Source organism: Paramormyrops kingsleyae, chromosome 2 (genome assembly GCF_048594095.1).
Source record: "Paramormyrops kingsleyae isolate MSU_618 chromosome 2, PKINGS_0.4, whole genome shotgun sequence".
Classification (NCBI taxonomy): Eukaryota; Metazoa; Chordata; class Actinopteri; order Osteoglossiformes; family Mormyridae; genus Paramormyrops; species Paramormyrops kingsleyae.
The window spans coordinates 12,286,426-12,298,633 of NC_132798.1; the positions used below are offsets into that span (position 1 = coordinate 12,286,426).

Below are 12,208 nucleotides of genomic sequence, written 5' to 3' on the forward strand. Positions count from 1 at the left end.
TGTGCGTGTGTGTGGGCAGATTTGATTTATAAGATTCTCGTTTTTGAGAAACTATTTCCTGTAGGCCTTTTGCACTTCGCGTTCAGTTCCTTGCTCAGTTCTGGCTGTTAATAAAAGTAATAAAATCGATATATATGTGTGGTCGCTACAAGGTCCTAAAATCTTTTCTAGCATGCACATTGTAAAATATATTAAAGTAGAGGGTGAATGGGAGCCAACCTAGATATCTGTGATTCAGACTTTATTTTATGATATTCCTTTTGGGTTCTCCTTTGGCCTGGAAAGCAGATCCGACTCGGGGAGAGACCGAGGGGGAATAAAACATTCTCTGGTTTGCCGTTGCTGCTCCTTTCCAGGGAGATTCTCCGATAAAAGATTATTTCCTCCCCATTGCTCCCGTGACGACTGTTTGCATGACAACGGCCTGACAGCGATACTGACGACCCACGTTTGTTACACGCTGCCGCATCGCTCTTCTTCAGCCTCTCGCCCGAGAGACGATAATCTCGCCTCACTCCAGTTAAATATCTCCGCGCCGCGGCCGCATGTGTCAGCAGATAAGAGTCTCCTTCTCTTGAAAGCAGCCCCTTCAGAAAATCACAAGGTGACAAAATAACATTTAAAAAAGGCTTAAACCATGGGAAAAAAAGATATTCCCACGCAGCAAAAGAGTAGGCTGCCCAGTAGATCCCATCGTGCAATAGGTTTTTAAAACCTCCTACAGTTCATCTAAGCAATTAAGACTGACAACTATTCATATCCCTCCTGAGAGTTTGCAGCATTAAAAATAGCTAAACACCTGGTGAGTCAAAGGGGTTGAAAGCTGATCTTATATGTAATATTGTTGGGTCTGTGCAGCAGAAGGACCTGTTGCCTTATCAGCTATTGGGACACTGAAGACATCCCCGGAGATTGATGTCGCAAAGGCCGGAGTCATGGAAACGCCATAATGCTATTCTTCCTTTGTCTGGCCATCATCTTCATTCGTTCAGCCAAAAATAAGTAGACGATAACCTGTGGCTTGGTATGTTTTTTTTTTCTTTCATCCCCCAGAGAGATTTGGCAGAATCAGTATGTTGAACGGATCTCCTTGGAGAGAGACGTTCTTTGCACACTGGCTGCGGTCCGTCCTCACTTCGGCCCAAGGGACGCAGTGCTACTCCAAACACTGATAAATCATGGAGAATAGTTCAAAGTCAGCCTGCCAAGCAGAAACGGTGGCTTAGGCCGTCTCCTGCTGAAACGCTAGAACCAAACAGCTTCAAGCGCTTCAGTCAGCTATGAGCACATTATCATACCGCTGCCGCGTGTTTTCTGGAGTGCTTAGAAATACTGACGAGCTGATTTTTTTTATTGGCTGGCTCAGTGGGCGACGCGCTTGCCTTTGTACCTGCAGGATTACGGGTTTGAAGGCCAGCCGCTCTGCATCATGCCTGCCTGCATGTCCCCCTCCCCCCCATCTGCATGTGTCACCCCTGGGTGCTCCATTTTCTTCCTGCAATCCCAAAACATGCTTCTAGGTGACGTGGCATCTTAAAAGTGCCTGTAATGTGTGTGACCCTTGACGCCCAATGGCCAGTGTTGACTGTGGGAGGCATCCTGTGACCCTACATAACATGATTGGATTTGTCATATACTGTATACAGGTATCTGTCAATGTGCATCTGGCACTGGAGCCACTGGACGCAAGTCAATTTGGGCATATCTCGATAGTCATGGAGGGAGGCAGGACATTAAGTACAGTACTGTGATATATACATAGTACACTACAGCCAATTGTAATGTAAATATAAAGGACTTTAGAACAAAAAGGGATTGCACCAAAAATAAGGCACGAATTTCACTACGAAATCAAAAGATACGCGCGGTAGCAAACAATGAGAGCTGAGAAAGAAGACTGTGCCTGAAGCTGTTTCATCATACAGTATTACACACGTTTCTTTTTATTGTAATGAAATAGCACAGTACAGGTACTGTATCATATCTGCTTATTGTGGCTTTCCATCACATATACATTACTGCATGCAAACTGCATTACAAATCAGTTACTGACAGCACTGTCCTGTTACACACCAGCTAACTCCCTACTGTGTTCGTTTTCAGGCGTCTCGCGATCAGGGTATATTCTTTACTATGGACCTCGAACCTTCCTGTGGTGTTCGGGTCGGCACCGACCCGTTTGTAAGTTTCAAATGCATAAAAGCACCACATATACTGTATTTGCATCAAGGCTTTTTGACTTTGTCAGGAATCTCTATTTAAACAAAATAAATTAAAACAAAATCAAGGCAAGGTATGCCCAGACATGTAAGGCAAGATAAGACCAATTCAGTTTATTTATATAATTCTCTTGAGGTTTATTTTACCATCTTTTTTTTAATTGAAAACGAAAGGTATGCTGTCAAAAGAAAGGTCCAGAAAGACACACCAAAAATATCAAAAACAATCTTTTCATGGAGAAGGAAGCCTAACAAGGTAACCAAGAGGTAAGAAACAAATTGGATGAAAAATAATTGTTTTCAGGGTATTTTATGGCTGATTTAAGACACGGGTCGGCACCGACCCACTAACATAAGAGATAGGAACAGAAAGCTAACACAGGACGAAGGTTAAATATGATAGGATAGTATCTGATAGGACGTAAGTTGACAGATACCTGTACTGTATATTTTTATACAGGTACACATCTTTAACGCACACATGTGAGTCATGTCAGCATCCCAGGGAGCAGAGTGGTGCAGCAGACGCCTGCTGGGCCCAAAACTCAGAGGTTGACTGATCAAAGCCATTTTCTGCTGAAGAGTTGTGATGTGTTCGTTCTCTGAAGTTTAAAAAGGAGCTGAAGGGCTCAGTTGGTTAATTATCATGTTGTGGTGCAAATGAATCCGACTTACAGCCTTGGCAACAGCAAATCAGTTTCTACTTGGGGGTAATGTGTGGCTCAGTGGGTTTGGATCCTATGACACTATGCCTATGATCAGAAGGTTGTTGGTTGAAATTCCAGAATCACCAAAGTGATTTCGTCATTGGGCTCTTGAGCGAAGGCCTTTTTTAACCCCCAATTGCTCCAGAGTTTTTCTGATTTTGCTTCCTCAAAAAAAAAACAAAACAACAACATCACTATGGATAAAAGCATGACACATAAAGCGAGTGACCTTCATCTTGTTGCATGTGCTCTTCTGTGGTCACTGCTCGATTTCCTTGGTCAGAGGTGAGCTGGGGTTTGTGGGTGAAGATGTCTTCCGCAGTGGGCTCATGCAAATGGGCTGTGTAGAAATGACTCGTGGGAGCCTCTCCGAGGATCTGTACCGGGTACCCTTCGACATGGCAGGATACCCACCATGATAAAATATAAACGCAGAGGAAACTCACCCCTGAAGTGACATCTCCATAAATACACTCCCAGACAACACAATACTAGCCCATCTATCCTTCAACCTTGTCCGGCCCATTTAAGTAACACACACTATACAAATGCACACACACTTCTTACCTCCTTATGTGCGATGAATATTCATCCATTTATCCATTCGTTCATTTATCCATTTTCTAACCTTATTCTGGTCAGCTTCACAGGTGGGTGGAGCCTATCGCAGGCAACATAATGCACAAAGATGGGGTGACTCCCGGGATGCGCTAATCGGAATTGTAATCACACAGGCATTACATCCTCCTCATTACGCTCTATGTAAATGCCACCATGAGGGCTCTCCTCCAGCTTCTATGGATATGCACACGGGTATAAAAAGTCCAGGCTCCTCTACTTCCATTTCCAGCCAAGGGCTTCACCAGGAGTTCAAGGAAGGACCCATCACAGGAGCCGGGTTGTCACTCTCTCAAGCACCTCAATCTTGTCACGGCTGACTTTTCAGGTCTCTGCAACAGCTGTTCCTTCAGAAGCCAAAGGATCTTCAGACACATCAGTGTAAGACCTGTCCACTGGATTGAAACATCCTTCACTGAAGCTCAATGCAAGACTTAGATTCTTTCAGGGAACAAATGCCAGTACTCTCCATCAGTTTTCTCTTTTGACTATGAGACGTGTGGGTATTACTCTCACATACGCTGCTCAACGGGAGTTGATGGACGGGTGAACTGCTTTTCTATTGAATTTCTGATTGAGTAATGGGCTTGAGTCACTTCCAGCCTGAGGGAGAATTCTGAAAGGAAATCAATCTAGGTAAACAATGCAGGACATTCACTCTAATGATAGAAAAGTTTAACTGACTGGTTATCTGGCAATATAATGTAATACATAATTTTCTCTTCCCAAAAGTAATTAAAATATCCAGGACACTGCTGAAAGTTCAGAAATAAGTCGGCCGGGTAATCTGAACGGATTTATGAATGAAATGAAGTGGGGGAATTAAGCTGTATTGGCTCGCAAACATAGTTGTAACCATTTAAAAGTAGGATTATGCACACAAATGATTTGAAATTATATATGCTTTGCATGTGAGAATATATGCTTTATATAAGGTACTTTAAAACGTCTAAAACTTTCTTTATAGTCATCTTGCCCCATCTACTGGAGTTTCTGCAATAGAGTGCATGCAGTGAAAGGACTTGAATATCAGTCACAAGTACCTCAAGTACTTATATGCCAATAGGTCAAAATACTTCTACTTATTAAGGGATATCAGTTGTCACAGTATCGATCTCGTGGTACATGCTATAGCATAAGACCTTTAAAGGGAACTGAACATCATGCTGTCTAATAGTACTGAATTGAGCATTTGGGTACTGGTTGGCTTCACTGCCATCCTCACAATATTCTTCAACCTTTACATCCTACTGATGAGTCTCCACGGCTACAGGCAGAACGGGCACTGGTTGCCCTGTGAGACCATCATTTCAGCACTGTCACTGACCAACATCCTTCACCAGATCATTTCCTACATCTGGATGACCATGGAGGAACTGGACAGGAACTGCCTGCTGAAGGAGCAATCCTTCTCCGTAATTTTGGTGGTAGTCTTCAGCCTCAAATTCTCCATCATCTGGATCACCGCGTTCCTGACCTTCTTCTACAGCACAAAACTAGTGATTGAGCCCATCCACTGCTACACAAAGATCCAGGAGGCTTTCCTTAAGCACGTAGGCACCGTGGTCATCGCCATCCCTGTTTGTGGATTCATTACCTGCATGCCTCTGATAACCGTACTCAGCCCTTTAAACAAAACCATCGAAAATGAATTCTGCAGCTCGATCATTCCGGTCGGGTTAAATGGAACCATCTATGTAATTTACTACTTCCTGATTTCCGACGTCATCCCTGGACTGCTAATGCTCAAGAGCAGCATCTCCATCAGCGTCCACCTGGCCATCCACCTGCATCACATGAAGACCAGCAATAATGGCTTTCACACCCCCAAGCTGGGCTCTGAGATGCGAGTGATTCACATGAACCTTGGTCTGGTGGTGGTGTTCCTCTGCTTCCTGCTGGTGGACCTCTACGTGTACTACATGAGTATTGCCAAGATGGAGAACGTCATGATGCTGTCCATCCTGTTCTCTTCCATCTATACTGCCGTCAGCTCTCTGCTGCTCATTTATGGCAAAAAGACCTTCTGGAAGGGTCTTCTCCATTTGCACAACCTATTCATCGATGAGTATCCTTGTCTGGAGTGCCTGAAGGTACCAGAGAACAAAGCCAAAGAGAAGACAACTCCAGGACACTAGGCCAAACTCTACATGACCACATGTGTGTTTGATGTATGTCCACTGCTGATTCATGAGCTAAAGTTTATTAGTTCAAGTATAAGTCAAGTCCTCTTTGTTCCAGATACACCTAAACTATCTTACACCACTCAGTTCTCCCTGAATGTTCTTAGCGTTGCACTTCATCTTTTGATTTGAATAGTTGTCGTATTAGATTCTTGCCCTGTGAAAGATGTTGTATAGCTTCTGCTCCTATAGAGTTGTACCTGGGCAATCATTGGAAGCTCAAACAAGCTGCTCTTATGCATAGTCAACGCCTCAACAGCATGTATGTCACATTTTGGACAAAAGACAAACAAAGTAAATGCAAATAAATTAAACATAAATCCACAGAGGTGCCCTGTTGTGCTTAACAAAGGTGTTCAGTGTCCCACATGTCGCACAAGTAAAATCTGAATGAATGGGAAGGTGACGGTTTGACAAGTAACTTTAGATTAAAAGGGTTAATTAAATATTCAAAGGTTTGCCTCAAACTGGCATTGCGAGTGTTAGACTTTGAAGGGTCCCGAATTTGTCCTAACAATTACTGTAGCAATTAATGGATGATACCTGCTACTCAGAACTGTGTGGCATTTTCTGGGTGAAAGAGACATGTATCCACAAAGAGCTGCCCGCTATGAAAAATACAATTGTCTGAGTAGTTCGAAATGCATCTATTTTTTTTTTTATTGTATATCATTGCCTGACAATTATAGTAGTACTCTGTGAGACCATATACTGGGTTAGTGGATGGAATATGGATGAATGTATGTATGGATTTATACTGGGACATAATAAATATGTTCCGCAATAGAGCAAACACAGGGTTGTATGTAAAATTCACTAACTATTGTGTTAATATTATGTAATTGCAAATAATACTTACAAATATAATCTTACTAATCAAGCTTTGCAAAGATTGCGCTTGATTATTTTGAGTAGCAGTGAAAAGTTATAAGCTCATATTTGATTTTTTAAAATTTATTTTCACAGCAAAGAGATGCTCGACATATGACGATATTATTGCGTTATATCTTTATCACTGCGATTCAACTACGTTTATAGCACCTGCCGTGAGCTTTCAGTGATAAGCATTAATGAGAGTGAAATACTAATCTCAGGGTTAGGATAACACAGAAAACACGTCCATTTTCTACTTTTTGAAAATGAGTGGTGTCTGAGTTCTTTCGCCTTTTAGATCCAGGTGTATCGGGGGTCTTTACTTCGATTGATCCGGATCGTTCAAGTAGCGAGGAAAGCGCAGCTTTGAGCGGAGACGCAATCGAGCAGTCGGAAACGGGGATCGACCAGCTGCTTCCTCATTTTCTTTAAGTTTTGAAAGCAGCTATAAATAAAATCGCCAGTCATCACGTCGCCATCGAAGGTGTACTAAACGTTGTTTTTTGTCATTTAGCTCTATCTAGAAGATTTGATGTATCCCCTTTTGTGGAGAAAGTGCGGGAGGCGTTGTCTCGTCTGTCCTGGGCTTTCAAGAACAGGGTACTGTAAGACTCCATTAAGTATGAACGTTTTATCTTGCTCGATCGTGGTCCTCAGTCCTACGGCGGGGACAATTACGGCTGGTCTAATCAGGTTTGAGTCTATGCATGAGTCTGTACTTTCAGGAAAAAAAAGAATGTAACCTACATTTTTAAGCATTCTCTTATATTTTTTTTTTCAATTTTCCCATCTATAAACCACACATCAGTGGTCTATTAACCTGCCATTTGCAGTCCCAAGTGTGTTTAAAAAGGTCACTCTCCATTAGTGAGGGTCATGCTATGCCAAGGCAATCAACCAGCTGAGGGGCAGGGAATTTTCATCAGAGAAAAACAGTATGTGCCAAAGTAACACGTCTTTGTTGCTTTATCTGGGATATGAAGGCTGAGATATTGCTTATGCAGTCGACACAGGCTTTCATTAGGAATGGAAGGCATAAAGGAAAATGGATTTTTTTTTTGGGAAAAACATCCATCCATCCACTTCACAACTGCTTATCCTGTCCAGGATCATGGCTTGCATACCTTTGTATTCATAAATCTAGATTTAACAAATAGGACCAGTCAAAGTCCTGATTATGATGTCACAATATCTTAGTGAAAATATGAGGAACCTAATAAAGAACAATGTAATGTATACACCACACAGGTTCCAAGGAACATTTTCTTTGTGCCTCTTGTTTTATAATAGCAGTGGATGAATTGTGTTATTTCATTACATATGTATGCAATCAACATACTAAGTAAATATATGAATTAATGAAGTGGTGCTTTATTTGCAATTTGCACAAGCGGATTGAAATGCTTTTTTCACATCTTGCTGTCCTTTGAGACAAACACAGAAACTGTTGGGGAAGTGACTCCGAAAAGTAACCCATTACAGACAGAGGTAGAAAGTTCAGGTCCAGAAAGTACAAATCCAGGCCAAAGTTTTGTTTTAAGCAACTAGTTGATTACTCTGTGACTGTGACTCTGTTTACTCAGCTGGTTGGTTGAAACAAAACCTTAGTCTGGATTTGTACTTTCTGGACCTGGACTTTCTACCTCTGTCAGGAATGGATTACTTTTGTGAGCAATACTGTCCATAAATATAGGCAAGAGCAAACCTGTGGTCTGAGCACAGGGTCGGGCCACTTATCCAGAGTCCAGGAGCACTGCAGGGATTTGAGGGCCTTGCTCAAGGGCCCAATGGAAGTGCGATTAATCTGCTGAGGTCGAGACTCAAACCAGTAACATTTCTAACTCTCTGAGCCAGGTACTACCTACCCAGAAAATTCACCTTAGCTGTCTGTGGTGTGTCTGACTGCTTTTAAGGCAGTTCAGTTAAATGTCAACTGTGAGCAGGTCCCAGGTGCCACAGAAAGTCAGAGAGGTGGACTGAAGGCTGTAACAGCAGCCCATGTATTCCTTCAATCCAAACCTCTGATATCTGTAGCCTGGAAGAGCCTCCCTGGAAGGAGCGAGTGCATGAGTAACCGATGGAGGATTCATGATTTTTTTTTCTTGTCACGTCCCCAGCTGACACCAACTCGCTTCATAAGACCAACTAATTCAACATCCCTACAAGCAAGACGACCTCATCTCTTCCATAATAATCTTCATGTTTTTAACCATTGAGTCCCACTTGCGTTAAATGTTTGATGACTATATAAAAGTTTCCACCTGCTCATCCACGGGCACCAAGAAAAAAACGTACCCTCCTAAGCCCTATCCATAAAACAGTACCAGATGTGCACAAGAGAGATATGGTGAATATTACACCCACCCTGCGCCCCCCTATACGCCTCTGCTCTGTCTGTTACATAATTTAAAATCCAATAATAATCCCCGAATCACCTCAGTGTGCAGACATCAGCTGTGATCTTTTAATCAGGGCACATTCACTGTAGGCCTTCTTGTGTCTGATGGTCACTTCCCGGGCTGTATTCAGAAGGAGGGCTAAAAAGCTGGTAGAGACACCCGCTCTTGTCCAGGTGGCAGGAGGACATCATGGGGCCGAAGCCTCCCACATGGTTCATGGTTCGGCCGACGCTGAATGGCGGTGATGCTGCCTGCCGCCTTCTAAAGAAACTCTAACTCTTCCTCAGCTGGCTTCCGGAAAAAGGTTTCATTGTCAGACACAAAAGCTCTGCTTCTAAGCCTGTATCTACCAGCAGTACACACCATTATCACGGTCTCTTCACATCAAATACTAGCAGCCTGGGCAATACACAATTAGGGGCAGAAGTCGCCGAACAACAAGTCTAAATGTAGACACTTTAATACAATGAGCAGCAACCAAAAGCCTAGGCTGATTCAATGCAGTGAATACAATTCTGCTGTAAATCTATGGCTCTATTAAAATGTCTCTTAAGTTTGGATACTGAAGTCCATATTTTGTGCTCCATATTTTGTGCTCCAATCTGGTCTAACGAGGTCCTGCTGGATTTTGCTAAGTTCTGAAATGACTCACTAAGATGTAAAATTAGCATATTTTAAATCAATTTTAAAATCTGGAGGTATTTTCCACATGGAAAGACACACAGAATCTTCACAGTTGAGTATTAAGCATTGTGAAATTTAGCTTCTTACTTTCAGCCTAAGCATCATAGCTGCATCCCCGTCTGATCGATGACTTGACAGACACACTGTGTGCATGAGTCACATGTCCTGCTGTCCAGCCCTGGGCCCTGGTCGCCACACTGTGCTCTGCTGGTCTCAGACTCACGGTAGGTACCCGTCTGCAGCATGAGGCTGCATGATGAGGGATCGCAGCTTCTCTCAGAGGACTCGCTGGGCATGGGGGGTGTTGGGGGGCCAGTCAAGGCAGGACTTTCATGCGCAGCCACTGATATTGCAACAGGGGACGTGGAGGGCATCACCTACAAGAAGACGAACCAGGGGTGTCATTATACCTGATTTAGGGGGGCTTTAGCCTCCCTAAAATGTTTTTTAGCCCACCCAAATAAATGTGCATTTATTGGCTTAAGTCTTGAATCGTTTTTATATTATATGTAAGTTTGTCATTGCCCCCCCAGTAAAGACTCAGCCCCCCTATCCATTCATCTCTAACTACGCTCCTGGCCAGTACGTCACGGTTCTCTGAGAACAGCTACATGTGTGCCAGGCCCAGCTTCAGCCCGCACCAGTCACTCCGCAGGAAGTATCCGGAGATGATGCATAGTGTCTTGCGGCTGCACTAGATGCTGCTCTCCACGCTGTCCAGCAGGCTGCTGTCTGGCCTCCCTGTCACAGTCCGGGACGCATGGCCACACCCACATGGGTTCCACGTCCTCCTCCAGATGGGGGATGAGCTCATGCACGACCCATAAGAAGTCATACCGACTCTACGTCATTAATGCAGCACAGGTGAACCTAGGCTGATCCATCGAGGCCTCCTGGCTCGCTGATGGGAGTTTCAATTACACAAAAATGTTTTGCAGGCAGAATGAAAAATGATTGGGTTGGAGAGATAACCAATCAGATTGCAGAGGAGGTGACTCCAAGCAACTAGAGGTGGTGGGACCATCAGATGTCTTGTGGATTATGGGTTCTAGGACCCACCGGCTCTTCCGATTGGATAACGTGATATACCATTGGTAGTAGATCTTCCATTGGTTGTTGTAGAGTATGTCAGCTGCTCCGCCCAAAATCTGAAGCCCCAGGGTGCCAGACAGAACATGCCAGACATACTCAGGTATACACACAGACCAGAGGTCCTCCCAGAGAAGACCCTGAATGCAGAGCACTGTCTTCGGGAGATCCGACCCATGATGTGGACCACACCAGGCTACAGTCACACGTGAAGAAGCTGGAGGAGAAGTTCATGTGAATGGCTGTGGAAAAGGAGCTGAAGAGGAACCCAGAAATGGTCAGCAGGTGGTTGTGACTGAAGTCAACGTGCTGAAGTCTTTTTTGTACTTGAAAAGGTCTGGGTGCAGACTTTGGAGCACGCTGCCTTTACAGTTCAGCAGCTGCAGGGTACTGAGCAAATCCAAAGTCCGGGGGGGATTTCCTTGAGACCACAGTGGATCATGTTCGAGCCCTGAAGGGTTCTGAGTGTAGCAAAAGCAATATGGTTGATTGAACTTATAAAAGACTTGATAATTGACATCTGATATGTCAGAGAAGACCGAGGCATCAATGAGATTTATGGCCGACTGATATATCTCAAAGGTGGTCAGTGGGCAGAGCCTGAGACTGTCAAATGTCAAATTCCTGATGACATTGAAGATCAGCCTAGAGTTACTGAGGTCAAAGAAGACTATTCAGGGTCTGCTCCTGGATGGGACCCATCAGCAGGAGGCGGAGCTCAGGGAGCACATAGAGAGCCGGCCTGCAGGATGTAGTGATGCTGCGTAACCTGCAGGGGCTGCAAGGTCCTCCTGTCGGCGAGTGCCTTGGTGTTCACCGGGAACAGCCATAGCACAGGTCAAGGTAGCTAACGCATACCTGTCAAGTTTTGGATTTGAAAATAAGGGAAATTTTCCGGCACCCACCGCGAGCCATCCTACCACCCCAACCAAGCTCCAGTATCCCTTACATTTTAAGACAGGTGTGCAAGAAATCTAAAATATCCACTTGTCATTTACATGACATTTTATTTTCATTACACATTTTCTTTTAATTTCTCATGTTCACTCATGTGACTCTCTTGCATTCACTAATGACTTGTTATACAGATTTGTTGCAGACTTTGTATCCTTGTTGAAGTCATCACAGAAGGTGAAAGTAACGTTGTTTTTGGCACACAGCATTGCCATTTTAACCTCCGCATTTATGACCTGGTTAATGTTGTAAATGACCTGCAGACTACTGCAGGTGGCAGTTCTCACGAGGCTACTGACAGTTCAGTTTGGAGAGACAGATGAATTTTTTTTAAATGATATGTAGGATCACACATGCACATATCACAGGGCCTAAATTCCAGGTGCCCTGAGACAAGGCGAGCCTGGTACGAGAGGCACCAAAGGGGGGTTACACACATAAACACAGACACACAGATAACAAGGGAGGCCAGCACTCCAACT

At 43.9% G+C, this 12,208-nt stretch overlaps 1 protein-coding gene across 1 annotated transcript; it reads left to right on the forward strand.

The window, feature by feature from the left end:
* Positions 1-4,701: 4,701 nt before the first annotated feature.
* On the forward strand, positions 4,702-5,682 carry tas2r202 (taste receptor, type 2, member 202). Its single transcript, XM_023827021.2, has one exon. The coding sequence runs from the start codon at positions 4,708-4,710 to the stop codon at positions 5,680-5,682; it is 975 nt and encodes a 324-aa protein (XP_023682789.2). The 5' UTR covers positions 4,702-4,707.
* Positions 5,683-12,208: the final 6,526 nt, after the last annotated feature.

Excerpts from the sequence above, each read along its gene's own strand:
- tas2r202 (XM_023827021.2), top strand. The coding sequence starts at position 4,708 with ATGCTGTCTAATAGTACTGAATTGAGCATTTGGGTACTGGTTGGCTTC.